This window comes from Varanus komodoensis, unplaced genomic scaffold, assembly GCF_004798865.1.
Source record: "Varanus komodoensis strain SLA01 unplaced genomic scaffold, ASM479886v1 scaffold8, whole genome shotgun sequence".
Lineage (NCBI taxonomy): Eukaryota > Metazoa > Chordata > Lepidosauria > Squamata > Varanidae > Varanus > Varanus komodoensis.
This window is the reverse complement of record NW_025336481.1, coordinates 27,197,208-27,225,068: the sequence shown is the minus strand read 5'-3', so window position 1 is coordinate 27,225,068 and position 27,861 is coordinate 27,197,208. Positions and strand designations below refer to the sequence as shown.

Sequence of the window (27,861 nt, the reverse complement as noted above, 5' to 3'; positions counted from 1 at the left end):
ACCACAGTTAGGCTTTGTGTGTGTGTGATGTTGATAGTGGAGGGAATTCCAGCAGAATTATATTTTTACAAGAGTTCTGTTCTTTTTATTTAAAAAAAAAATACAAATAATAAGTTCCAAAGGTGAGATTTATTTAGGCACAGATGTTAGATACAAATGTCCATGTGTATGTGCATGTGCATGTGTATTTGCAAGTAAAGTATTCTTCCTCAAAAATCTGAATTTCCAGATTTATCATCCTTGTTGCCCTGCTGGAAAAATCTGATCTCAGAGCATGATAGCAGCATCTGAATGTAAAAAGAATTAATATTTATACATGTTCTTGATTCTACAAGTGCCATTGATGGAATTCTGACTGATAAGATGGAAAAGTGGTTTAGGCTATCATCACTGTTGTTTAGATATTTAAAATGTATTGTGCATCTGATGTTTCTGCACATTGGTATTTCTAGAAAGAATAAACACTGCCTGTACAGATCATCACATTCATATTTATCTGTTGTAAGATAAATAAAGTGTTTCTTTCTAGTCATTTAGAGATACTTGCATCAACATGTCTGGAGATAAAGATTCTTTCCAATGTAGGCTCTTGAATGTGTAAAAAGTTTTAACTTTTTTATATTTCTTTGCACTAAAGGTTTTGTTTTTAAAATTGGAAAATGTTGAAACGTCAGTGTTGACTTCCAGTTCTAAGTTTTAACAATGAGCTGGATCCAGATTTTGTCATGCTTAATTTCAATGGTTATGCTTTAAACATAACTAAGTCTAGATCCAAACCAATGCAAGCATATTTTCTAAACTGCTTGTAAATTAGGTACAATGAGGATGGCAGTGACCATTTTATTTAGGCACTAGTATATTACCACCGCTATACAAAGTAATCAACACAAGTGCGGAGATTAATTGCATAAAGGATCTGGAAGGGAGTGGATGGTGATTTCAGCTGAATCACAAGTGATGAGTTTCTCATGGTTGAATCATATGTGCCTTGCATTTTAAAGCCATGTGACAAAATAAAATAGAGTCCCCAAAGAGTGCAGACAAGTTCAGCAATTCTCATGGCCTCCCACCCTGTTCTATCGTACTATTCAGGGAAGAAAACTATATCTGGTGTCCAGCTGAATCTTTCACATATGTATAGCTTGGTGGCCCACATATCATTTGTAATTAATGGAACCCATTGGAGTGTATCATCTTTTTTCCATATGTGGTCTGTTTCATGTTACTATGATTAATTCAGTCATAAATGGTTATTTCTAAAGCATATCAAAGTCAGCTATTCTGTTTTTGTTGTCTGTAAAAGACTTCTGGATGTTCTAAAGTAGTAAGATTGGGATTTTTGTATTTTTTTACATTTATTTTCTAAAAACGCATTAATTTCATGACTGCATGAGAACATAATAAATATATAACCAGAGTGCAGTTGTAGCACAATGGTTAAAAACATCAGCTGAATGCTGAAAGTCACTGGAAGTTAATTCAGTCCAGTTTCTGTTCACCAAAATTTGCAGCTAATACTACTGATTGTTAGAGGCCTGCAGTACAGATTACCAAGACAATTAATATGAAATGCTCTGTCCAAATTAATTTTTTAAAGTAGAAAAAACCTAAACAAAAATTTAAAAATATAATGTAGACTACCTGTCTCTGTTCCTTGCTGCAAGTGACTCAAAATTCACTCATGTGGTGAACCAGAAACAACCAATCTTGTTACAAATGATTACATGACTGGCATGCCATGCCATATCTCTTCAAGACTCCAAACTCCACTAGTTCTAGCCACCATGGTCAGTGGTACTGGCTGTTGGGTTGTTGGGCAGTCATTCAATGACATATTAGGGCCACATGATTCCCACCTCTGCTTTAATCCCTTGCCCTGAGTCATCAGACATAATTCCCACTAAGATCTTATGTGCTTTCTAGGGGCACATGCTGGCTACACAGGGAATAGGATGTTGGATTAGGAAGACCTTTGGTTTGATCAAACAAGGCTAATGTGATGTTCATAAAAGCCACAGGTTCTCAAGCCAGTCAGCGTTTCTACTGGCTGTAGAAGCTAGTGCCTACAAAGTGTTAGGCAGGTTGACACCTGGCTGTAGGAGATGAATGAGGGTTGTTGTTGTTGTTAGTTGCGGAGTCGTGTTCGACCCATCACAACCCCATGAACAACATTCCTCCAGGCCCTCCTGTCCTCCACCATCCCCTGGAGTCCACTTAAGCTCACGCCAACTGCTTCAGTGACTCCATCTAGCCACCTCATTCTCTGCCGTCCCCTCCTTCTTTTGGCCTCAATTGTTCCCAGGATTAGGCTCTTCTCCAGGGAGAATGAGGGTGGAGAAGATTGAAACAGATTAGAATGTTTGGGTGTGGAAGGATTGGATTTTCCTCTTCTGCCCAAATCCAGCAAATTTCCTTGACAGGATCAAATGAAGCCTATGCACTAGCAGGAACTATTATAGGTACAAATGGAAGTTAGTGTTTCCTAAAGCAACTAAAATGATCCAGATGCTAATTTCCAGAACAGTACAGGTTGGAAGTCACTTTGAGTTTTAATGAAAGAAAGGTAGGAGATAAAATATAAATGAACACACACACACACAAGCTTTTCTCGGAAGGGCTTAGGATTAGCTTTCTATATCTGTTTTGCTGAAGACAATCAGTATTTGAATACTGTCAAGTAATGCCTCAGAGGACCATTCTGCTTTAATCCATTACAGTTATGAAAGTATGATCAAGCAGTTAAAAGTTGCGGCCACAGTTTACCCATACCAAATGTGTGCTGTGATTTATTCATCTTTTGTGTCCACACCAACTGCTTTATTCTAAGATGAGATAATGGGAAAAGTGTGGGCAGGAAACCAAAACATTTAGCAGCCAAGAACAGGCAAAATGTCAAAATATTCCCAAATATAAAGAGTGCCCAACTCTAATTAAGCAGTAGTCCATAATACATATCTTTGGGTTTAATATAACATTATCTGTGCCACAACTTGACAGGTAAGCATTATATTTCTTGGTTTTACTTTGATTTTTGTAGAACTGATATCTAAGTTCTAAATCCCAGAAACTCAGGAGGAGCAAGCCCAAGAAGAGCAGCTGGAACAGAGCCCCTGGCAGGACAACTGCCCCTTCATAAGTCCTGATGGCTTGATCTAAACAAGGAAGGAAATGTGTATATATAGAAGAGGGGACCTACTTTGTTTTTCCTTCTCATTTTCTCCACTGGAAAAGAATGTGCTGTGCCATTTGCTGTGCCATTACTTGGGGTCATCTTGGGTAAATACATTTCTGCAGATCCTGGCTCTCCCTGATAGGCACAAACTCACCCCGTTTTATACTCAAAGAGAAGTGGGACAGCTGCAGTGAGTAAACAAAACAAAAAAATGGTATCTTGAAAGGCAGACCTTCCCCTCTGCCTGGCATCCATATTTAAGGACAGGCCATATCCTTTAACAACTGAGCCCACACTTTGTGTATAAATTGTCCTGTTACAGACTGGGAATGGAGAGTGACTTTTCTTACTCAAGGACCCCTTCTTTACAGGGGTTCCACAGAGATGTTATCAGTCAGGATGAGACTCCTGATATTACCTTCATCTGTGCAGCTGCTTGGGAAGCTTGTGTACCCTTCTGCCAAGATCAATCCTTTTAGTCCAACCTTACTCTAAATTACCTAGGGAATGGACTCACCATCGTAATGATGAAAAGTACATCTTAAAAGACGAAACCAATTTGAAAAAAATAGCCTATTCTGGGGGTAAAAAAAGAGTGTATGTTTTTGGCTGTGTCTTGGAAAAAAAGAGATGAGATAAGCCTATTCAGGTGTCCCTGCATAATGCCAAATAACCAGATGCTCTAGGTGGCAGTGCTGATCCACATAATTAGGAGTTCGTTGCACTGCCACACCTCAAGTCCTCCCTCTTATATGCAGTTAAAGGGTCTGTACTTTTGTCAAAGGCCTCAACCAGAGATCTTGAAAGCCAAATTAAAAATACTGCCTACTTAGGCCAATAGCCTGCCTGAGTTTACTGGAGCTCCTTATATCCTTTCTGTTTTTATGGTGCTTGTCAAGAATGTTAGCATAAGAAGAGCCCTGCTGAAGGCCTCTCCACCCAGCACCATGTTCCCCACTCTGACCAATAACACACCTATGAGAAACCACAAGCTGGTGGTAAGGGCAATGGTCCTCTCCTGCTGCTGCTCTCCAGCAACTTGCTGCCTCTGGTCCCTGAATGAGTTAAAATATCCTCCATAAATTTGTCATAAATTTAACATGACATATCCTCCATAAATTTAAAAGCCATCTAAGTCCTGGCCATCACCACATCTTGTGGTAGCAAGTTCCATAGATGAGCAGCAGCTTTCTTTTGTTATTCTTGTCAGGGGAGTAGATCATCCTTACAGTGACAAGTAATGTGAATATAATAGTTGAAGGCTGGTAAGGGTGAATCCACAGAAAGAGACCATAGGCATGCCAGCACGGTTCTCCCAATTTCAGTGAAATGTAAATAAGAAACTAAAATTATAAATATAAGGCTCCCATAGGGGCTCATCAAGTGGGAAAAATCCAAACAGTTAGTCCTCTCCACATTTCTATGCACAAACACTTGATATTGTGTTATGGGGAGGCCTCTTCCATGCCACTGGGGTTGTGTGTTCGAAGGAGAACTTAATAAGCTTATACAAAGGCACACCAGTCATCCTTGTGCATAGCAATGACATTTTTGAACAGAGGGTTGGTGCAGATATATTTAATAGCACCTATTATCTATTGAAATGGGAAGCAGGAAGTAGAATCAGTCCCTTTTTTGCTGAGAAGCCACAAGTAGCCTATGGCACTATCTGTTCAGCATCTCCCACACTTCAGGTGCTAGATGCAGTGGAAATTACCTTTTTCCACTGCAAAGCAAAGCAAGTTCCCTTTATAACAATTTTTTCTATGTACAAAGGGAGTATAGAATAGCAATAATATATAGAATACTGGTTCTGTAGACAGATGGTCACTTACTTGATTCAGCCAAGTAATTGCTTTGTGTGGGGTATATTGTTTTGTTTTAATTAATTACAGTTCTTGATTAGCTTTAGCAGCCAATTATGATACCTTTAGTTTTCCATTCCAAGATAGACACCCTTATTCAAAATCCTCAGCATTTTCAAATGGTTGTTCTACTACAAAGTGTACAATCTGCATTTGTTTTTCTCAATAGGAAATGCAGTTTCCAACTAGAAGACTCAGATGTTACTTCAAATATACAAACGGGCCATCGAAGAATTGTTTAAAACATGTCACTTAAATCAAAGTGCTTTTTTTATCCCTTTAACTCTTTAATGTTAGAAATAGTATATTTTCCTTCCTAATGTAAAACCTACAGAAGATATTCTGTTTCTTTTAATAAATGGCTAAAAGGTGAATACTTCTTTTAGGGAATGAACGAGCAAGGTCTGACCTTTTGATTTTAACTTGTTCTTGTCGTCTAGACCCAGCTGTGCGCCTGGCGTTGTTCAAAAACAATGAAAATAAACATCCCCCTATGAAACCACCAAAGAAGGCACAGACTGCAAAAACTAGTTACTTTGAAGGTAAGCACAGGAGTTTCATTTTATGTTTATCTTTTTGCTCAGATCTTTCAAAATTATGAAAATCATACCGATATGTGGATCAATTTCTTTAAAGTGCTTTGCTTTGGGTTAACACTGACAAAAGCTTTAATGCAGATAATGCAAATCTGCTGGTGGTGCATGCATGGACATAGTACTCAGGTGGACATTTTAAACTCCAGAATTTCCGAGAGCCTACCAAAGTGATATCTTCATTCAAAATATAGTTCCTTTATTTCTTGAAAGTTGGGTATTGGGAGGGTGGAATTTAACATCAACAACAAGCACACATATGTTATCTGTTAAAAGGATTGCTAGTTTTGAAAGGGAATGCCCTAGGAAGTGAAACAATTAGAACATTTTTTAGTTTTTTAGAACTGGAATATATCATGGTCATGAAAAATTATAAGGAATAAGACATCTAAATATATGGTATGTTTCTTTACTGCTCCTTGTCATTTTGACTGATAGAAAATTATCAGTGTTAAAATGAATCCTGACATGATCTAGAAAAGAAATAAGGGACACAGTATGTGCACAATTAAATCTGGCAACCATACATCCATGGGATTTTTATGCTATGTTGATAGACATATGTGACTAACTTGTTTTGTTAAAGTTATTTTCATCTTACATACCATTTGTATTTCAGCCCTTAGGGTTTAAATATCATTCCAGTAACTTATATAATATGTAATGGGTGGCAATAAAATTGTACATATACTGTGAAAATTGTACTGAGTGACTTGGAATAAATTGAACTATAAATCAAGTTTAGTAATGTGCCAATATAATTATTCTGAACTGATCTTTATTTCCAGTCCCTCTTTTGATTTTCAAAATTTCATGTTTTTTCCAAATGTAACACAAAATACAATAGGAGAATGAAGATAGACTGGTAGATATATTAATCTGCACAGTGTAAATATGATGTATGAATGCTATAAATGCTATCTTCCTCCTTTTCACTCAAATAATTCCAATGTTAGCCAGGCTTCATGAAAAAACTTTTCATAATAGTTTTCCACAATTTTTACTATTTATATTTTTTGGTTCTGGGCATGCTCATGTCATCTTACAAAGCAATATATTAAATGATTGCCTTTGTTTCTGTAAGGCGATTCTTCTTCCTCTTGATTCTTTAATTTGCAGTGAGATGGCATAAAAAGCCTTAGATGTAACCATTAGTATGATACACAAGCTTCTTACTAGGGAATCATCCAAGGGCACAAGGGAGTCGTGAAATAACATATTATTTTTATACTTCTCCTATAGCAAAAGTATAAGACAGAAAGAGATGCATAAGGTATCTATGGGTCCATATTTCTCATGGTCTTAAAGCTTATGCCAATTTTTTTTACATGCAGAATTTGCAATAGAAGTCAACGCAGCAATAATTTTTTATTATGCTAGATAAAATGTTTTGAAATCCTTTTGTCTAGTCAAGCTGTTACCATTGCCATTTTTGGCACATTTAAATATGGTTTAGTCCAACATAACTAGCTGTTTAGAGTAAGCAAGCATGGTATAAGTGAATTGCATTGTTCTTACATGTTTTTAAAGATCAGACTTCATTCTCATAATTGCCTAAAAAGAACTTTTTTTATTTTTGCTGCAAGACTTCCACTGGTTTCTCATGTTACAATTGAAAAGGTCTGTTCTAGATGAAATAGCTTATTCAGATTTTTTTTAAAAGCATTGTCAGAATTGCTATGCGTGGTACATTTGTATAATGGACAGTTGTATATGCAGAATAGAAGGGAACAATAAGCTACCAAAATAATACCTATACTGGTGGCATTATAGGGCCCATGTTCATTATATACCTTCCATTTGACTTGTTCATACCAAACGGTCAAGTACCATCTTTGCAATGCCAGTGAATTCTACCGCAATTGAATAGATACTTTTGCATGATTACTTACACTGGCAAAAAGTATGTTAGTAAAATTATTGACCAAATAGTCCCCAATTTAAGAATAAGTTTGAAAAGAAAGGTTTTATGTATTTTACAATGTCTCCAGTTTAATCTAACGATATTAAATTGTGTTCAGAATACAGGGATGATGCCCAGTCTTGATTTTTATGAGATCTAATGGACATTTGATACCTTACTTACTCATGATTAACTCAACTTAAAAACTTACAGGAGTAACAATCTTTTTCTTAATTGGATAACAGTAGCTTACCTTATATGCTTCATCAACTTGCAGAAACTATTGTGTTAGGTGAGAATTTTCATCATATTGTGATTATTTAGAGTCCTCTAGTACTTTGAATGTAAAATGTTCATGCTTTGCTTTAACTGAATTTAACTGATCCCAATGCCATTGTAATAAAATGTGAAACACAAAAACCTGGTTTCTGAGAGCAGTGTGCCATTTCACTCCAAGCTGCACTGCTGAAAAGTTCAGATGGACTCTGAGGTAAAGCATAAACCTGATGGCCAAGAAGAACGTGATTAACTTTTGAAGGGGCTTCCTCCAGAAAATCATGAAAGGCAGGAGTTTGCAGATTTTTATTTATTTATTTATTTATGGTCACTAAGATGTGCATTTTTAGCTCACATATCTTTGACAATTATCAACTGCGCATCTTTAACTTATCTTCTTGGCCCAAGTATCAGCTTCTTGCTTGTCTTTTCACTTTTTATTCTGTTGTAACTTACCAAGTGTTAGGCAAGGAAATCAAGGAGGAACTGGGGTCTAGAGTGTAGGATGAGATTATTCAGGCTTGTGCTTTGCCCATTGTGCATGCGTGTGCATACGTGTGCATGCCGTGAATTATACAGATAGCTTATATTACTAACAATAACAAAAGCCAAGAAAGTTTGCCTACTGCCTGGTTTAATATCTTTTCAAAGTCAGGTGAAGACTTTGCTTATTCACCCTGGCAATCTAGACCTTTAAATTAACCCACTTATTTCAGTAGATCATCTCTAATTTTGGGTAAGCCTGGATCCAACTGACTGGTTTCTGTATTAATGTTTGTATTATATTATTTTAACTTGTTTCTAAATCACTTGGGAATTCCTCATAGTAAAGAAACAGAATATAAATATTTAACCTAAATTCAGGAAAATGATAAGTAAAAGGGGGCATTCCGAGTGGCAGGAAGCAGAAGAAATTGAAGAAGCCAGGAATACGAGCTATCCTGAAGTGGTCCCATTCCCTCCCCCACCCCCACAAGATATTCCAGCTTGTCAGGCAAAAAATAAAAAGTCATTATAGCAAAAATGAAGTGTAAGAGGATGAGGAAGTGGAGATCAACTCCATCACTCTGTTTTGAATGCCATAAACCTCTGAGTTTGGGGCTTAGGCACATCATGATAGGATTGTGCTCTTTGGGTGAATCCTTTGTCAGTGGGCTTTCTTGTACATTTCAGTGTTTATATTACATGGGGCACCATAGTTTTAACACTATTTTTGGATGGAGTTGAGCACTATAGATAGCTCTTATAAAGCTCAGAATAACAGCTGCAATGAATAAGGAGCCTCGCCAATGTAGGAGTTACCAATCTCCCATAGCAGGATCAACACATGGTTTATAATCTTAGCTTTTTCACTAACCATAATTTAAACTAATAGGACACAGTGGTTAGTTTTAGAAATTGATGCTTCTAATCTATTATTTGCAACCAGTCCAGGAGAAGAAAAGGAAGGAGGAACCCAAGAGCCCAAGGCTCATGCATGTTCATCTACATAAGGCTAATCTACCATTTAGCATTACATCCTTCTCTTAACCTAATCTATTTGACAGAAAAATGACAAAAATCAAGCAAAACCATTAATATTCTCAGTTCTGTATTACACAAACAAGTTTCTATTTCTGTAGTCCTTGAGCCAGTTAGGCAGATAATTCAATCTTTCCTGAGTTTAAGTTGAACCATGAAAATATTTCACATCCTGAACACATCAGGAAATATAATGGTTTTCTCAGGTGACCACAGTTTTGTTTGGCATCTTACAAATTTCAGCATTCATATCTTAAACCTTTGTAATGGTTAATGATTGCACTGTCTACCCTGAGCAATCTTCTGTCTGCATGTGGTGACCTACAGCTCAACTGCTTAATGAACTAGCAACATTCTTCTACCAGATCTGACAAGACACTAGACAAGAATTCAGCTTTTTAGACAGAAATATCATCTGTTGCCTGTATTGCAGTAATAAGAAGTTGCCTAAATATGAAAAGAGAGGAAATAGTTCAGTTCATCAGCCTTGCACATAACATAGAAGGGATCCAAACCCAAAGCAGAAGCTGTATGGTCCAAGGCTAGGGTCTAGTCTAGAAAATTATCCAAGACAGTGTGTTTATGTCCCTGAACTTGTGGTTTGTTAGCAGAGGAATACCTCAGCATTAGTTCACAAGGTATGAATACCAGGCATCTTACCTTGTGCTTTGCTTGGTAACAGATCTGAACCTTTTTACCTTTCCATGTATTAGATGCCACAATTAAACTACGTTTTTCTCTGTGCTCGGAGCAATTCTTTACTTGAACTGGTGCTTTCTCAGACATTTAAGTGCCAGATCTCAGACTTGCTACATGTGAAAAAATTAGGAAGAGCCTTTAAGCATGCTCAGATTGTCTTGCTTTCATCCCTGAGAAAGCAAAACCAGCCCCATATTTCACAGATTAGTCAGAGCAGCCCTTTTATTTTGGAAATCATATTGAAAGCAGTTCAAGTTTGGTTGGAGTTTCAATATACATATTTAATTTTAACTATTGAGTTTTCCCCTATCCTTTTTGAGGCTAAACCAGCCCTCCAGTTTGTCTGAGTTTTATTTTCAGTTGTAAACAGGTATAAAATCCATTGCATTAATTTATTACTGGGAATAAAAATAGCATAGTTGATTTTTATAGTAAGTAATGACAGAAGATATCACTGTTATCTGGATGTTACCTTATCACTGGGCGAAAGTTAATAAAAAGTTTTGGAGGACATATTTGATCCCAATAACATATTTCCAGGGATTTTGAAACTAAGATTTAGCCATATTAAGTTATTTATATCATGGCAAAATACAAATAATTAAGTTGTGGCTATTTATCATTGTAACTTTATTTCATAAACTATATTATTCAATTCATAATTTCCTCACAAAGCAGAACTCTCTTGAGTTCACTAAAGCCATGACAAATTATCCACTGGAATCTGCAAGAAATGCATTTTGTTTGCAAAGGTTGATACAGTATCATATGTAACTGGCCTTTATAATATCGCATTGATTAGTATTACAACACTAGTCATTTATATAAACCCTGAGATCTCAAAATATGAAGGTGCATGTGTGTGATGTGTGTGTGTGTGTGGCTCGTGCACACATGGGCACACATGCAGACTTCCAACACAGAAAGGAATCTTTGCTCAAGTATCACAGTACAGTCCCATAGCTTTGTTTCTTATTATCTAGTGTGAGCTCACGCAACAGAGCCCTGCACACTGAAATATTTTCTCATTTTAAGGAATTAATGGCTCTCCACCAGTCCTTTAACATGTAAAATGAGTAGGTTACTTGTGTCCAGTACATCCAAAAAGAGCCAGGATAAAATAAACATAAGGAGTTAGATATCTTGGAAAAAATCTGTCATGGGTTTGGGTTAATCATCTCCAGAAGAAATTCAACTTGATGCCTGAAATGTAAGACTTCTTGGAGAACGCAGCAAAGCCTGAGGCAGTGTTGATCTGAAGAAGTGCTCTCCATGGGTCAGAGCTGCTTTGCTGGCAGAGTGCAAACCCAGTTCACAACAGCAGTGCTCTGAAAAGTTGTAAGACAGCAGGGCCCTTACAGTGCACACACTGGCGCTCGGTTACATAGTTGAAAATATCTGTTTTCTCATTGTTTAAAATAAAAATTTTAAATAAAATCTGTGCCTGTGAATAAAAAATATATACTTGCAGAAATATAAAAAGGATACAAGAGAATAAAACAGTAAAGTAGCTTCAGTACCAGGTTAAAAGTCAAGTAATGAAGCATCTTCATTGGAATAACAGAGATGATAGTAATGCTATTAGAGTTAGAGTAAAAAAGTATTAAAATAGCTCTCTAATATATGTGTAATGCCTTAATCATGGTAACACTCTGTCATAAAGCCTATTCCTTAGGTCCCATCCTGATTCTAGAATCTTTGTTTTGTATGAAAATCATGTTTCTTCACCCACTCCTCTGTTCAGAAATATGATGTTCCTACTGTAATTAGAAGGTGAATTGGCCAGTTCTTGTTAATACTGTGATAGCTATATTTTAAAGGATATATTTTAAATGATGTATCTTCATCATTAGAAGAAATTTGCTTCCATTGATGTAAATTCAATGAAACAGACGTGTTCTGTGTTTGAAAATACTAGAGGAGAAGTCCGTCCTGATCTTAGCCATGTTTAGTTGGACATACAAATTCACAAGGATCTTACTCCTACCTATATGAGCAAAGAATTGCAGCCTACGCATTGTATCAGCAAAGGATGCAGGCAGAATTCTGGTTACTATGCTTCAAAACGTATACTGTCAGGCAGGAATGGAAAAAATCTGTCGATATTTTTGTTCTGAACATGAAGAAATTTCTTTTTTAGAATGGCAGTCAAATTCAGTAGCTACACCTATTGCCAGTATGGAGAGTAATATGTTGCACTTAGCTAATATATAGCTGTTAAAGATGGGAAGCCTGCCAGAAAAAGAAGCGGCCAAAATGGTTCAGCACTAGCATGGTTGAATATGCAGGTATTCCATTGTAGGCTTGCATTCAAAACCTTATCCCACATTCGATTTATTTAAAAAAAAAAAACCTCAAAGTTTTAGAGATTTCTTCTTTCTATCACAACCCTGGTGGGGGTTGGGGGAGATGGAGATTTTGATAAGTTCTTCTCAAAACGTATCAAACAAATCACAATTCTCACCTATCCCTATTACCAGACATGGAAAGGTTTAAAAAAGAAGGTCACTAAGATGATCAAAGGGCTGCTAGAGCTATTCCCCCATGAGGAAAGTTTCAACATTTAGAAATGTTTAGTTTAGAAATAAGGTCAGTGGGGTGGAGGCAACATGATTAGATATGTAGAAAACTTTGCATGTTATGGAGATAATGGATAAAAATTGGTATGGATTTCTCTCACATATAATTCTAGAATCAGAGTCCATCCCATCAAGCTGAGTGGTCAAAATTTCAGGACAGATAAGGAGGCTTCTTTGAATAACACACTTTTAAACTACACCTTTCCACTTTGCAAGATATGGTGGTGGCCATCAATATTGACCACTTTAAAAGGGGGTTGGACATATCAGTGGCTACTAATCCTGATGCCCATAAGCTACCTGCTCTACAGCAGTTGCCAGGGAACACTAGTGAGATGATTTTGTTTCAAGCTGAGTGGGGAAAGTGTTACCTATAAGCACTGAAAGCCAGCATGAAATTTAAGTCCTAGGTTTTTCTATGATTCCACTTCTGAACCCAGGGTTGGAGATTATCTTCTGCATCTAACTCAGAAGTAAACCTATCTGGAGTGGGACCTATTCCCATGTTAGCTTGTTTAAGTGTAGTCACTATGTGACTGAGGTTGACATTTTCATTTTAAAAACATAGCCATGCTTTTCCCCTTTTCTGTAAGCAAATATATTTCTGTGGATATCAGAGGGATTTATTTATTTATGTATGCTTCAACAGAGAGGAATTTTAAAACTTTATCAAACAGCACAAATCATGCAGTACAAATGATGTAATTCTTAATGTTTAATGTTCCTCCTTTCTCCTTCCCACCCCAACACTAGTTGCTCCTCATGATCTAAAGCTCAGCAATTTTTTCTTATCCCACACACAAAGTATAGATGGAAGGGAAGGAAGAATGTTAACATATTTTATACTGCATAAGGCAATCATTTGGATGAATAAACCCCTGAGTGATGAAGCATTTCAAATCCTTTTCATCTGACCAGTCAGTGACCTGATGACTATTTCCTGCCCCTAAATAAGGTTGTGACCCAGGTCTTAGAGTGCAAAAGACAGATAATTTTAGTAACAACTTAAATTTGAATAGGTTTGGCTGAGGGAAGGAGCGGGGAGCAGATGAGGAACAATTGCAAACAAGATTAAATTAAATTTTATATTGTTTTAATCTGTTCAATAACAAATGTTTGCTGCATGGATTACAATAGCTAAAAGACTAAAGTACTATACAAAACCTAGAAGAATGCAATAGTAATAAGTGAACATAATAGTTCTTAAAAACTAATAAAAATACCACAGTGCCACACTGTATTTTTCCTTAGTTAATGCATTATCATGATTTTTACTCTCTACATACCACTGTGAGCCATTAATATGTTATTCAACATATAAGTCAGTTATGGACATTTCACCAGGAAAATAGGGGCCAAGATATACTAGATACCATTTGCACAGTTATGTATGGATCATATTGTCATCGTAATTCCCCTACACTGAAAATGGCCCTGGTCTGGAGTTGGGGGAGTTGAGGAAAGTTTTGAACCATTGCCCCCTCCACTATGGTCCAAATCTGGATCAGGGTAAAATGCCTGTTAGTTGCATTGAAGAAAAATGTCCCATTCCCCCAGTGGAAGCTTTTCTTCCAGTACAGATAACCAGTTCAGAGGCACAATCTGAAAGAAAGGGTTAAAGCCTTTCCACCCCGCACAGAGAGTCCATATCTGCTCTGTGCCTGCAATTTTTTTCTTCTTTTCTTTTTAAACCATCTACATATCTTCTATGGCTGGGCCCTGAATATTTGTACCCAAGCAAGATGTGCACCTTCCATTACATGGAAACATACTCTCTGTTAATATGTATCTGTTATGCTACAGTGTATATTAACTGTTACTAGCTTACAAAGAATGTAGCTAGCTAAAGAGTGGTTAGAAAGTAGAGCTCCCCCTACTCCTTTCATGTGTGGAATCAGGATTTTAACCTCTTTGTCTGATGTATGGATTTGTGAAATAAGAGATTTATTTGCTTTGGTGACTGGGAATCTGGAAGTAGTTTGTCAATATTGCTCTGAATTAATTAATCTGGAAAGATAAGGTGAATTTGGTCCTATAGATGTTAGCAGATGTGCAGAATGTAAATAATGAAAATTTACATTTTACAAGCAAGTTGGTGTGGTATGAATTCTCAAGCAATTAACACAACTGTGATCTTGTTGTAGTTGTTGAGTTATTGATGCTGTTGAGACTGTCATGGTATCTTTCTATTGACTTAAGTATATGGACTATATTTCATACACACTTGCCCACACATGCAATGCAGAGAGTAACATGTAGATTCAAACAGGCTCAACACTGGCCGTGTATTTATATTTCACGGGGACCTAGATACTTTTAACTTTTTTTCAGAATTGCTTAAAGGAAAGCTAGATGTGTATATTAGAACATGAAGAAACCTTACAAGGGCATTTTGTTGACACTATAATGTGATTGACTTGAAACTTTTTATGTAAAAATTCCTGAGTTTTCTGCCCTGTGGATGGGAACTAAAGTATTATGAAAGGTTAATTGTCCTAATGAGATCAGAGATCTACAGCATTCCAAAAAGGCTGTTGGCTTGGAATAGCATTTTACAAATAAGAACATGTAATGTATGTATGTATGTATGTATGTCTTTTCCCCCTTTTCATTACTAATAAAATTGTGGCTCAGCTATGTATTATAACTCTTTCTGATGATGTAAAACATTATTTTATACAAAATTGAAACTTAGATATTAAATTGTGCTGCTCCTGAATGAAAAAAACAAAGTGTTTTTACAATCTGTACAAGTATAGCTTTTATGCTTCCCAGATATGCTACACACATAGAAATGAATATGCTAGATTTAGGAACTTTTCTGAGAAACTGCAGTTATGGTTAAAGATGATTCAGGTATTAATAATGGATTGAATAGCAGTATAAATACTTGACATGTCTCTTAAAAGCATTAAAACATGTATTATACCTAAAATATGCATTCTCCCTACTGTTTGATTTTCCATACTGAAACTATTCATGTGAGAATTCATGTGAGAAACATCAAGCCTCTCATGCCAAAGAAACTAATCAGTCTGTACCAGAGTAATATTTCTACTCCATCAACAGGTCCTTAAGTATCTGTAAGAGTATAACTGAAGGCCAGAAGGGCATCAAGCTCAGCTTTGACACGCTATATCACCTGCTCAAATATGGAAAGATGGAAGGAAGGCCTGGGCTTCCAACTGAGAATGCCTGAAGCTGATCCAACATGGGCCATCTTGCACATAATCCTGAGTGACGGTGGGAGGGTTACTCTGTCTAGCACCATTTTATGCACATTATGGATATGCCCAATCTCAGGAATCAGATCTGTGGACAAAAGCCTCAGGCTGCATATGAACTGTATATCCCACCAAGCCAATTGTCAGCAATACCCATCAAATAGGGTTACCCCCCCCCGCCCCCCAGCAACATGGATGTCTTTCACATTAGGAGTAGTAACATTTACATTTAAGTAGTTGCAGAGTGGTAAACAGTCTATTATAATAAAGTGTTTCTTATGGTAATCTAATATGCCACAAGATTATTCTAAATTGACACTTTGTGTCAAAGCAAAGGAACGCCCATAATAATACTTCCTATGGGTAAGAAAATGAATAAGGATCTAAAAAGAATATATGGTTTATACTGTCAACAAAAGTTTCTGATTTAACCTACAGATGACCTGGCTTTGTTTGTTCAGATGACAGCTCTAAAAGTGTACAGGGAATATTCCCTTGTAATACAATGATTTGCCACAAGCTCTGACCTCACTGACTGTCAGGGAGCAGGTCTGAATTGGCCCTTTCTCTGATATCATGACACTGCTTCTGTTGCCTCGATTGTGACCTCTGATTGAAAGATACCCCTGGGACTTCTATATAATAAGCATGACTCCTGACTCTTAGCCAGGTCTGCTTTCTTAGATTTTTGTCAGGCTTTCCTAGCAGTCCATGCTATATATGCTAAAATTTACTTGAGCCGCCATGGTGCTCTGTGAGTTTGGTGAGCTCTTTGAAACATTTTTTAAGAAAATGGGAAAATACCATGAAGTCATGTAATACGCAAGTTGCTTTCTTATTATACACCCTTGTATTGAATAGCCAGTTGATGCATCTAAGCAATGCTTTTAATGGATTTTAAATGTGTTTTTCTCAAACACTGCTTAGATTGCAAGCCCTTTCAAACTAGAGAGTTCCATGTTGCTCAAATGACACCAGCCACAAACTTCTTGGATCTTCCCACTCCCTTTGTTCAAATTGCCCATTTTACTTACATGTCCATTTTAAAGCTTGGAGTACACGATAGCTAATCAAATTTCCTAAGCAATAAATGAGAATATTTTGATAACCCTGACATTCATTGTTTAGCTTTGTGGATCAAAGTGCTCTTTTCTTTCCCAATTCTGAATCTTCAAATATTGTTTTCTATACTTTTTTGTTATTTTTTGGCACATCAAATGCTGGCACATGCACTAGATATAATAGTTGCTTTAACCATACTTTAACACATCCTAGTCTGATGTAAGTACATGCTTATATGGAATGTATATGGTAGGCTGATACATAGATAGCTCTATTCTAATTGCCCACATTGACCCTATTGGTTGAAAACATAATGGTTCGATAAAATAAATATGTTGAGTTGATTTGATTTCCCATTCCATTGTTTATACGCACTTTCCTTAATGTAAACTTTGTTCTCAAGGACTTCAGCCTGGTGCAAATCATTACGATCAAAGTATAAGCCACTTACCTTTATAAGTAGAAATCTCAATTACTGTGTTTTGCATTCAGACCTCAAATAAGATTGCTGTGATACCTGTCTTCCATTTTTCTTAATGTAGCCTCATGCCATGGTTTTTTCCCCTTCTTTTTCTTCTTAACCTTAAACTTTAGATCTGAATGCTGGCACAGTGTTACAAAGCTCTGAAATGCATCCAGGATGCATGTACTGAATGACTACTTTCTTTATTAATCTTACTTTGGCAGCAGTAGCACTGATGTTTTGTGTGGGAGGTGAATTATTCCTATAAATCAGAAAAGTTAAACAGTGGCTTAAATCTTAGAATTTCTGCTGTTTCCATGTGTGCCCATTTTTACTCAGCATCTTTCCACACAATCAGATTATTAGGTCATTTTATTAACCAGTTGAGTTCCAGAGAATATCATTACTACCATAAATTTACATTGAGTTGCATTCAGAAAGTAGTTTGAACATTGTTCTGTAATATTTCTGCAATCATTTTTTAATTTCCATGCTAAAAAGGTCAAAATGAATGTATTGATGTAAAAAAAAACAGAAACTCAGATTTCACTAGTTGGTTGCATTCATGAATTCTTCAGTCCACATGTGCAGCTAGGGCTTGCTTAGAGTTTCCAAGTTGCAGTGTTACTCTTTTATGATTGAGATCAGATGAGGTGGATTTTAAAATGTTGGCTATCTAACTGCCAATGGAGAATACAGTATGATGCATTTTATTATTTGTCTTCTTACAATTATAGTAAAATCCCTAGGCCATTCACACATAAGCAGTTCATATGCAAGAGATTTTGTGCATGTAGGATCACAATCAAAGGACTTTGTGAATCTGTGTATGAATTCTACATTATTTTTAAGACTGGGAAACAACTACTTTTGCAAGATGTTATTTTTTGTTCATTAATTATCTTCTCAGCTGTCATGATATGACAATATTATGACCACAGTTACCTGTGATCACCGTTATGCGATATATGTTCTACTCCTCAAATTTGGTGTATCTTCCAATGGATGGTTAGGCTGGTTTTCATATGAAGTCAGTGCAACCATGCTGGTGAGTCTGAGTTCACTCATCACAGTACTGATGTCCACATATGTGTCTATTTCCAGATTAAAGTTTATGAATGTTTCTAACACCTATGCTGGTTTCTGCATTCTAGTGTTGTCTTTAATGGGAAAAAATTGTACAGTGAGACTAGTCCAACCAGACAAATTTTGCTACCATATCTACTCGGTACCATTACCTAATTGAAACATGCCTACCACACCTGAATTTAAGCTAATCGAGTCTCTTCAAATGTGCTTCTTTCCATTATTATATGTATTACCAGGTTTTTAGTATTTAAGAAAATCCATCCATTTTTGGATTTAATGGATGTGGGCATGCAAGCTAAAATCCTTTATACTGTCCCATTTTATAAAACTTCAGGTTTTCCTGTTCTTCATCCTCTTCCTCTTTAGTTATTTGAATACTGCATGCCCTGTTGCTCAGCACTGTAATATACATTTCCCTGATTTTAAAACTCTCTCTAAAAACATATGCACATACATATATAGGCATCTCAGAAAACTATTCTCTCTGCAGCGAGGATATTCTCCCAAGCTAATTCCCTGGATTGGAAAAATCCTAGGGAATTTTCTAATCTGGAAAGGCCTAAGTTATAGTCGCCTTCCTGTACTGCTCTTCTTAATAACAAACAAATCCTCCTTAAATGACTGCATTATAAGATATACTGGTGCAATTTTGCTATCAAAAACACTATTAGGCTGCTATCCTGAAAGGACGGAGAAAGTTCCTATGAAAATCATGGTAAATAGGCATAGGATTGCTCTCTAAATACAAATAATGTGACTATAAGACTAGTCAATACTGTTACTTTTTTCCAGCATAAGAAAGCCATTTGATCATTTGGTTCTAACATATAAAATGAAATGGAAAGAAATGCTCTACTTTGAAAGTGGGAGATACTACTACTCACTATGTCCATGACCACATCTTAAAAGCAAATGCTCCAGGGGCTGCTTCAACATTCACTGAAGATTATTTTCAGCAAACCAACCATACAAAAGAAGCATGAAGGGATATGTTGTCTAATCTATGGGGAAATATTGTTGCAACTACTATTTGGTGAATAGCACAAAATGGTGAGGTGCTGTGAGGTAATAGCAAGCAGATAGTTTAAAATATCTGTCTTGGAAGGAGCGACTCATCAGACCTTAGAAGAAGACAAAGTGGGGGGACAGGTCTGAGTCTGTGTATGTGTGTGGAGATGGAATAAAAATAACTGCAGAGGGCATCTGAGATCTGAGATAATTGGCAAAAACTTTCCCCCTCTCTCTTTTTTAAAAACAAGTCTAGGAGAGTAAGTACTCAGAGGAGGGCTTTCTCTGCGGTGGCACCTAATCTATGGAATGCGCTCTCCAGAGAGGTCCGCCTGGCGCCGTTGTTATTTGTTTTTTGGCGCCAGGTGAAGTCCTTTTTATTCAAATGTTATTTTACTTGTTAATATTATTTATTCATTTTATTCTTTGGCCAGGGCGACTTAATTTATATTGTTAATTTATATTGCTTTATTGAATTCTATTTATTTATGGTTTGTGAGCCGCCCCGAGGCTTCGGTGAATGGGGCGGCATAGAAGTCCCCTAAATAAATAAATAAATAAATGTAGGACTTCCCTTGAACTTCTCATGATATGGTGATTTGGGGATTGCATAACTATATGATTAATGTTCACATCTGCATGTTGCGTAATTTTGCTTATTGGCTTGCAACTTAATCTTCTTTAAAGATTAAGCCCAGTCCTTTGCATATTACTCAGCAATAAGAGTGTCCTAAATCTATATGCATAGAATCCCTAAATATCGATGGAACACAATAACTTTCCCAAAACTTCTTGATAAAGAAGAAGCAACTTTTGCTATTGACTTAAGTTGCTGCTGATGGCATGAAAAAAAAACAGTTAAGCGCAGTTTCAAATACAAAGAAGATAAATTTATATTGTTTCTGAGAATCAAACTGATAGCAAAGGGTACTTTCCCATGGCATATAATAATCAGAAGGGATTAAATACTCCCACAGATCACCCTGATAAATATAGAGTTTAGGAAGCAGGTGGTGGAGATATTACTTGATTATGTGCGGTGATTCAAGTTCACAGTATAGAAAATCAGGAATGAATTTGGAAGTTCATTCCAACACCTCACACTAAGTGTTTTTACACATCACAAAATCAGCCATAGGATTTGGGCTCTTCTGGGCTAAAAAGACAAGAAACAAAAGGACTGTCCTATATGTACACATATTTAGCATATAATAACACGTACTCCAATCTGAATTTCTTCATTCGAAGTTGACTCCAACCAGCTGCTGCTAGTTGTGAAAATAACTTTTTGAGTGTCTCCTGCATTTCTGAAGCAATGTCCGCACAGGAGATTACCTCACTTCTGTCTGATACTGTATTTGGTTCACACATGTTTGAACGTGATGATCTCTTCCTTCTAGTTCTTCAGAATTGCAAATTTATTTTTATGTATTGAGTTTGACCAAGATTTGGTTTCTTACAGTATAAGCCATCCCCACACTTTTGTCTCTTTTGTTTTTAACATCACTGAAGAAAACTGTGCCATTGGAAAAGTTTTTAATAAGTGCTGTCACCACAATCCATCCTCCACCTACTATATCCCATGCAGAGCCCATCAGAGTTGGCCATGGTCCGGATATGCATAATAAAAAGTGATATTACTGCTTAAGACACAAACACACAATGGGGAGAAAGCAAATGGAGCATGGCCCTAGGGCCCAAAAAGTATAGGACAGAATGTAGTGGGCAGAAGCAAAGCATGAAAGTACTGGGTGGAAAAAGACACCAAAGGCAAGGTGGAATCAAACCCAATTCGTCAAAATAAACCTTTCTTGTAAAAATTGGACTATGTGGTTCTTCTTTTCACGAGGCAGAAGATAAAGCAAAGTTCTGACAATCTAGAGCCACTGTTAAGGAGGAACTGTCTGCTGAATGATCTGGGGGATATCTTGTGTCCCTAACATAAAAAAGCAACTATAGAACCCTATGTATGTATGTACTTATGTATGCATTTACTTAACTCCATCTAGTCTTTTCCTGCATTGAGAAGAATAATTTCTTTCTCACACACAACATACAAACACATTTTTTCCAACTTTGTTTCTGTAGGAAGGCTGATTTTTCAAATGTAGAGAAGGGAGAACACAAGGAAGTTTCAAACTCAACAATTGCCTCTTTTTGTTTGTTTGTTTCTTATCACTTAAACATCCCAATCTTGTGCATAATTACAAAACCCTATTGAGCTCACTTTGGTATTGCTGTATAAAGGTGTTGCATTGTTTTGCTCTAAGTCAACCTTCTTTGTTTAATTAGGTTTTTCAGAAGGTTAAAACCCCCAAATATCTCTCATCCTTACAGGAATGGAAGAGGAATTTTCTCAAATAGATAAGTGTGCAGAGAAGATGGAAGGAAGCAAAGAACGTACATACAAATGGCTTCATACACAGGTTTGGGATTATGAAGGAGCTAGTCCCAGAACTGAAAAATGGTGAGATCATTGCCTTTAAATTAGATTTTTGGATTGCTATAATACATCATGTAACATGAAACCTATCTTAATTGTCCTAAAACAAATATGACTTCTTTGCCAAGGGCCACACTGCCAAGTTTCAAATACACTCCTATTGAGAATTAATTTAATAAATTCCACATCTCATTCTGCTACAAACCTTAGTGAATTGCTTTGACATATCAGTATGCAATATATCTTTATAATATCCATGAATATTGTTTTTCTGTTAGAATCCCAAAGAGCTGCATTAAAGTGCAGAAAAACATATTTTCCCTGCACTCTTCACATAATAGAATGCAAATTGTTGTGATTTAATAGTTAACCATCAATATAGTGAGATAGAGCTATTGGTGTTTTTGATTTAGGAATGAGTTAGGCAATGAGTGCATGCAAAGAGGAATAGAATCTAGTAGAAATAAGTCACAAAATTTAGTGACTCTAGGAGGCCATGAAATACAAAGGGAGAGGGTGCTGTTTGTTTTGTTTTAAGCAACAACAATTCAGATTTGTAACTGCAATTATTTCTCTTTGTTTCACTGGTGGTTTTTTCACCAGCTAAAAAGGTGGATTACTTTAATGGTCAAACTGAAGAGTTTCTTTGAGGAACAATATTTAACTTCACATTAGGCAGCTAAGGGCACCTACAGGTATCTCATGTGTAATCCCCACCCATCTCCAGCTCAGTACAAAATGGTACTCCTACCCTTGGAATTCTTTACAGCCTACGGGTAAGAGCCAGACTTGCCATTATACAAATGAAGAGCTGCTTCCATTTGCAAATGGACTCTCATTTAATGGAGGCTTCTGATGGAGGAGCTGGAGAGATAATTTTTGCCAGTTCCCCTGTAGTTCCCCATATCAACTCTCTAGTTCTTCAGCAAGGTTCCTCCAGCCTTCTGGAATAGATCTTTCATGGAAGGAAGAGAGAGGAATTGTGTAATTGGGGTATATCCCTTGAGTGGTACAGTGGGGGCAGTGGTGGTAAGGGAGTCCCGCCCTATCTTCATGGACAGTCTTGAAAGACTGAAAGCATACTGATGTCATGATTTGACAAGGCTGCAAAGCACATTGACATGATCCAAGCACAATATCACCAATGGAACATCAAAAAACTAGTATATGCACTGTTGAAATAGTACAGAGGTGGGCAGAAGGTAGATTTCCAGATATTTGGACCAGAATGGCTATGTATCAAGACTAAGGAGGGTTGTTGTCCATAGATGGAGATCTACTTTCTGCTCATCCTGATATAGTACACACAAATCTGTTTGTCTCTGCACATGGAGCTATACTTTCCATAACAACAATATGTCAGAATTAAGCAGTGTGTTGCCCTCATGGACAGGGTCAATGTGAGCTGGGGTCCAAAACACCTTGAAGGCACCAGGTTGCCGATATGACATACCACAGCCATGCAACGTCATGTGCACAGTGTGGACATTCAAGGTGCCCTATGCTTCCCAAATGGTTTACTCCCTCTTCCTGCACTAGCAAGGTCTTCATGTAGAGAATGTGCATTGAATATATACAGTTCTAACCCAGCTGGTGGTGACTATGATGGTAAGCACTAGCAGGTCCCAATCATTGACGAGTCACTGAACAGGTTGGGGCATGTTAAAAGTTTCACCTGCTCTCCTTCAGCACTACATTCTGTATCAAAGGCTGAATTGTGACCACTTGTACATATTATTGATGACATTATGGATAGCATCAAAGAGCTGGACATATGAAATATTTTTGGTGCAGTTGGAAAACATGCTGAAGGGAAAATATGCTTGTTGAAGTCATTACAAACTACTGTTGTGCAGTACGTTTGAAATCGGAGCTCTATATTTTACCTATGCACAAGATTATTGTAAGCAGCTGTATATAGTAACTATTTCAGATTAAGACAGTGGTCACAGCTGAAGACCCTGAAGACCCTGAAGACTATTATCTGAAGCAAGATTTCTGATTCCAAGTAATATATTTAGGGCTGAAATGCCAAACAACTTGTATGAAAGTCTTAAAATAAGTTACAATTATATTATGTGTTTAAGAGTATGAATCTCAAGGCTATGAAATGTTGAAAGTAGGGTTAGACTTCTGAGAAATTAAAGTTCAACACATAATATAAAATTCTATATTATATTTTACAAGATAAAAATGAAAAGTACAAAGTCCATCAATACTGTTTCTTTGGAAAATATATTATTAATCCATAGATATACAGATTCAGGTAAAAAGATAAAACCAATGATCTTTTTTATTATTGTACAATACTCTGTCAGTTAGCAGTAGTGCCCAAGTATTCCAGTTGCTTGTTTGTTCATTATTGCTTTTTTAAATTTTTTCATAAAAACATCTAGGCTGCAATTCTATAGATACTTGCCCGAAGGTATATTCCATTGAATTCACTGGGACTTATTGCTGAGCAGAACTAATGGAACTGCATTGTTGAAAAATAAAATAATAGGGGTTGTTTTTTTTCAAAAATAACACAATTTTATACAACCTGAATTGTTTCTGAAACTTATTAAATTACTTTGGTAGATGTGTGTGGCACATTAATAACTGTAATAGCATTTATTAAGATCGTTTAGATATTACGACTGATCCTACTGACCCTGTGCTTGATGGCAAAACATCAACTTGGAAAGGATCAGAAACAGTGTGGTCAAAAAGCTGATAGAATTATCTTACAAAACCCAAGATTATTTCTATGTAATAAACTGTTTGAATAAGATTAGATAATGATAGGTGTAATTTATACTCCTTCAATAAACTAGTAAATTTGATAAATTTCTAGCTATTAAAGAACTTGCATTATGAGAATTTTATCTTACATTTTCTGGCAGTAACTGATTACCTTATCTGTTCAACCAGATTGTTAAAAATAATATTCCTTAAACCCACTGAAAATAAGAGCCAAAATTCTTAATGATATTTAGCTAAACATTTGATGACTTGTAGTTACCAAGTAGTAGGTGTCTTACAGCCCAATTCTCAATATGCTTTTCCTGAAAGATGTCCCTCAGTTTCAGTTAAACTTACTAGCAGGTAAATTTACATAAGCTATTCTTGGGACGGGATCCAAAAACCACACAACTCTTTCTGTGAGCCTAAAGAGCATTTGGGCTTATGCTTCTAAACAGCATTTGTCCCCAACCCCTATGAATGATAAACAATTTTTTAACCAGAGTTAGAAAAGCAGTGATATGGTTTAAGTCTGCTGTTCAATGACAGACATTCTACTAGGATCCACTCCCTTGGAGCAATTGATATACTTGTTTGGATCCCAGTCTCAGTCGTTCTATTTCACTGATATGTTATTGACATATTTGCTGTTTTCTGTTCACGGTATAGCAAACATTTCTTGCCTGAGATAGACCCAGAGGTTCTCAAGGGAGGAAAAGTTCAGCTTGTGGTAAGAAGCTTCACCCATAATATAAATTATATACGGAAACAATCCTGTGCACATTGATCTAGAGGGGAGTTGCACTAAACATAGTAAGACTTACTTCAAAGTAAGGTTGCATATTGGATTTGGATGTAAATGGTTTTGAAAACAGTAGCAGTATTCATTTGAATTCTACATTTCTGTCATTTTTACAGTTGTATAAAAACAGTCTGCAAGTATTTATCAGGCCATTAAAAATGTCATTTTGTATCTGAATTTTGCAATATTCCTGACATGTATAGCTTTCCATTACAGGGAGGTATGTGTGAACACACCTGTCCTTACAAGTGGGCATTCTCTATGTGTCCTGTCATGTCATGTCACTAGCATGCTTTACATATACCTAGTGTGTGTGTGTGTGTGTGTTTGTGTGTGTGGTGTACATATAGTGTATATATGTGATCGAATACATAGTATAATAGTATATATACATATAACAATGTATAACTAATAGAGGGAGCATATGCACCCCAAAGCAAAAAGTCAGCTCTTCAGATTGATTGTCCCCATAGTGCTTCAAACAACAAGTATATTTATCCAGAAATATTTATTTGTGCTCTATTCCTTAGTAAAAGCTGTTTGGAAAGACTTCCATGCTTTAAAAAGGAAGAAAGACTGTTGCCAGCTACCAATCTATGCAGCTTTCTTTTTCAATTAGTTTTCCTGACAGCTGAACTTATCTCCTTGTTTTTGTATGAAACATATGAACCCCCAGGATGAGGCTGCAGTAATTGTAAAAGTCCAAGAAGTGGCAAAGCACAAATATGGGAATAAATACTGTTTATCCAACAGTTTATTAGTAATGCCAAGAGCCTGTGTAAAGCAAATATATCACTGATTTATTTATAAGTGAATTAAGACTCTAATTCTGATTCTTAATCATACTGAATAGAGATTCTAAGGGTGCAATCACATGACCTCCTGACCTGATAGCTTGTGAGAGGCCATAGGATTCTTCCAAGTCTCAGCTGCCAGGTCCTATGAGCTTGGAGCTGGGACTCCAGAGACTGAGCCTCCACTCTCACACAACCAGCTTGGTAAGAACCACATTGGCTACTTCCCCCAAGGTCACAATGGAGCCTTGAAGGCGGGGCATGATAGAGAGGGAAGGAGGCTGGGGCTGTGGACATACACTTATTCCAATTGGCAGCCTAGCCTCCTTCCCTTCCTTCTCCTGCTCTAAATCTAATCTAGATGGCTAAATCTAGATGGTCAAAAATGGGCCTCTGAGTTTAGAGGTTTATGGGGTGGCATAAAAATGTTTTAATAAAGAAATAATAAGTGCATCTACAGCAGAAACAATAGGAGTTTGTCTTGTTGCTATTCTAAATGCCCAGACAGAGATCCAAAGAGGTGCTTCCCGCTATGGCCTATGGCAATTGGATCACTGGCCCTATTCTGCTTTCATGTCAAAGCTATCACATTTCTCCACTTGCTCCCATGCCAAATCAGAGTGGTGTTGAACAAAACCTGAAATCAAGGATTGCACAGAGGGAATGTAAACTGTTGGTGATCATTGCAGTCGATTTCTGACGTAAGGCTCAGATATGGCTGTATTATCATTATCACTCAGTTTAATTGAGGAAAGATGCATTATTCATTCATAATGCATTGTGGCTTTGGTAAAATTTTCTTTGCAGATAGGAAAATTCTGGCAATTCCAAAACTCTGGGAGTTTTCTGCCTACAGTGGTAACTTCTTCAGTCCCACATATAATTGTTAAAAACAAATAAATAAAAGGCCTCCATGCAACTTATGTAGAATATTCTATATTCTACACAAAGAAACTGTTATATTTTGTATACTGTTCTATCTTGTAGAGGGCTTATGCTAAGAAAATAATAGAGAACTCCAGGCAAAGATTATGGCTTGTGACCACCTTGCTGATTACATGCATTGTAACAATTGGCATAAACTGTGTTAATAAGTTTTGCCTGTGTTAATCAGTTTTGCACATGTGTTGGAGTAACTACTGCCATTTTAGCCACAGCTCGGAAGTGGTCAAATCAGGGTTTCCTTTCTTTACTGCATGCCAAGCTACTTCCCTCTAGTATTACTGTCTCTTTGGGGGTTATTTGGCACCCACTACCACAGCAACCAACACCTGTTCTCACTGCTGTGGTGGGAGCATAAGACAAGAAATAGGAAATCAGAAGACTGCGGTGGAAGAAAACAAACAGTTCCTTTTTTTCTTTTTCTCCCTCCAAGCCTTGTACTAATGATTTTGGGTAAACTGAAGCTTTGCTTTAACAGCCTCTTCCTTGCTGCTGCCTAATTTTGGTGAGGTGGGGCATGAGCAAGCAACAAGGAGAAATGGATTGACAAAGCAGCCAGGGGGTTGAGGACTCAGCAAAAGTAATCTTCTCCAGGGAACCTACCTGCCACAACCAGACAGCAAACCATGTATCAATATAACACATTCCCTCTTCTCCAAGAATAGCCAAAGACCATGTGGCAGATTAACTGGATAAAGTGAC

General features: G+C 36.8%; 1 protein-coding gene across 1 annotated transcript in view; it reads left to right on the top strand.

Moving 5' to 3' along the window:
* LRRIQ1 (leucine rich repeats and IQ motif containing 1) overlaps positions 1-27,861 on the top strand; it is a 114,490-nt gene that overhangs the window by 71,905 nt on the left and 14,724 nt on the right. Inside the window, exons 24-26 of the mRNA XM_044455321.1 lie at positions 5,478-5,579; positions 21,792-21,921; positions 25,291-25,351. Coding sequence (XP_044311256.1) covers positions 5,478-5,579; positions 21,792-21,921; positions 25,291-25,351 — 293 coding nt within the window. The remainder of the gene's footprint in view (positions 1-5,477; positions 5,580-21,791; positions 21,922-25,290; positions 25,352-27,861) is intronic.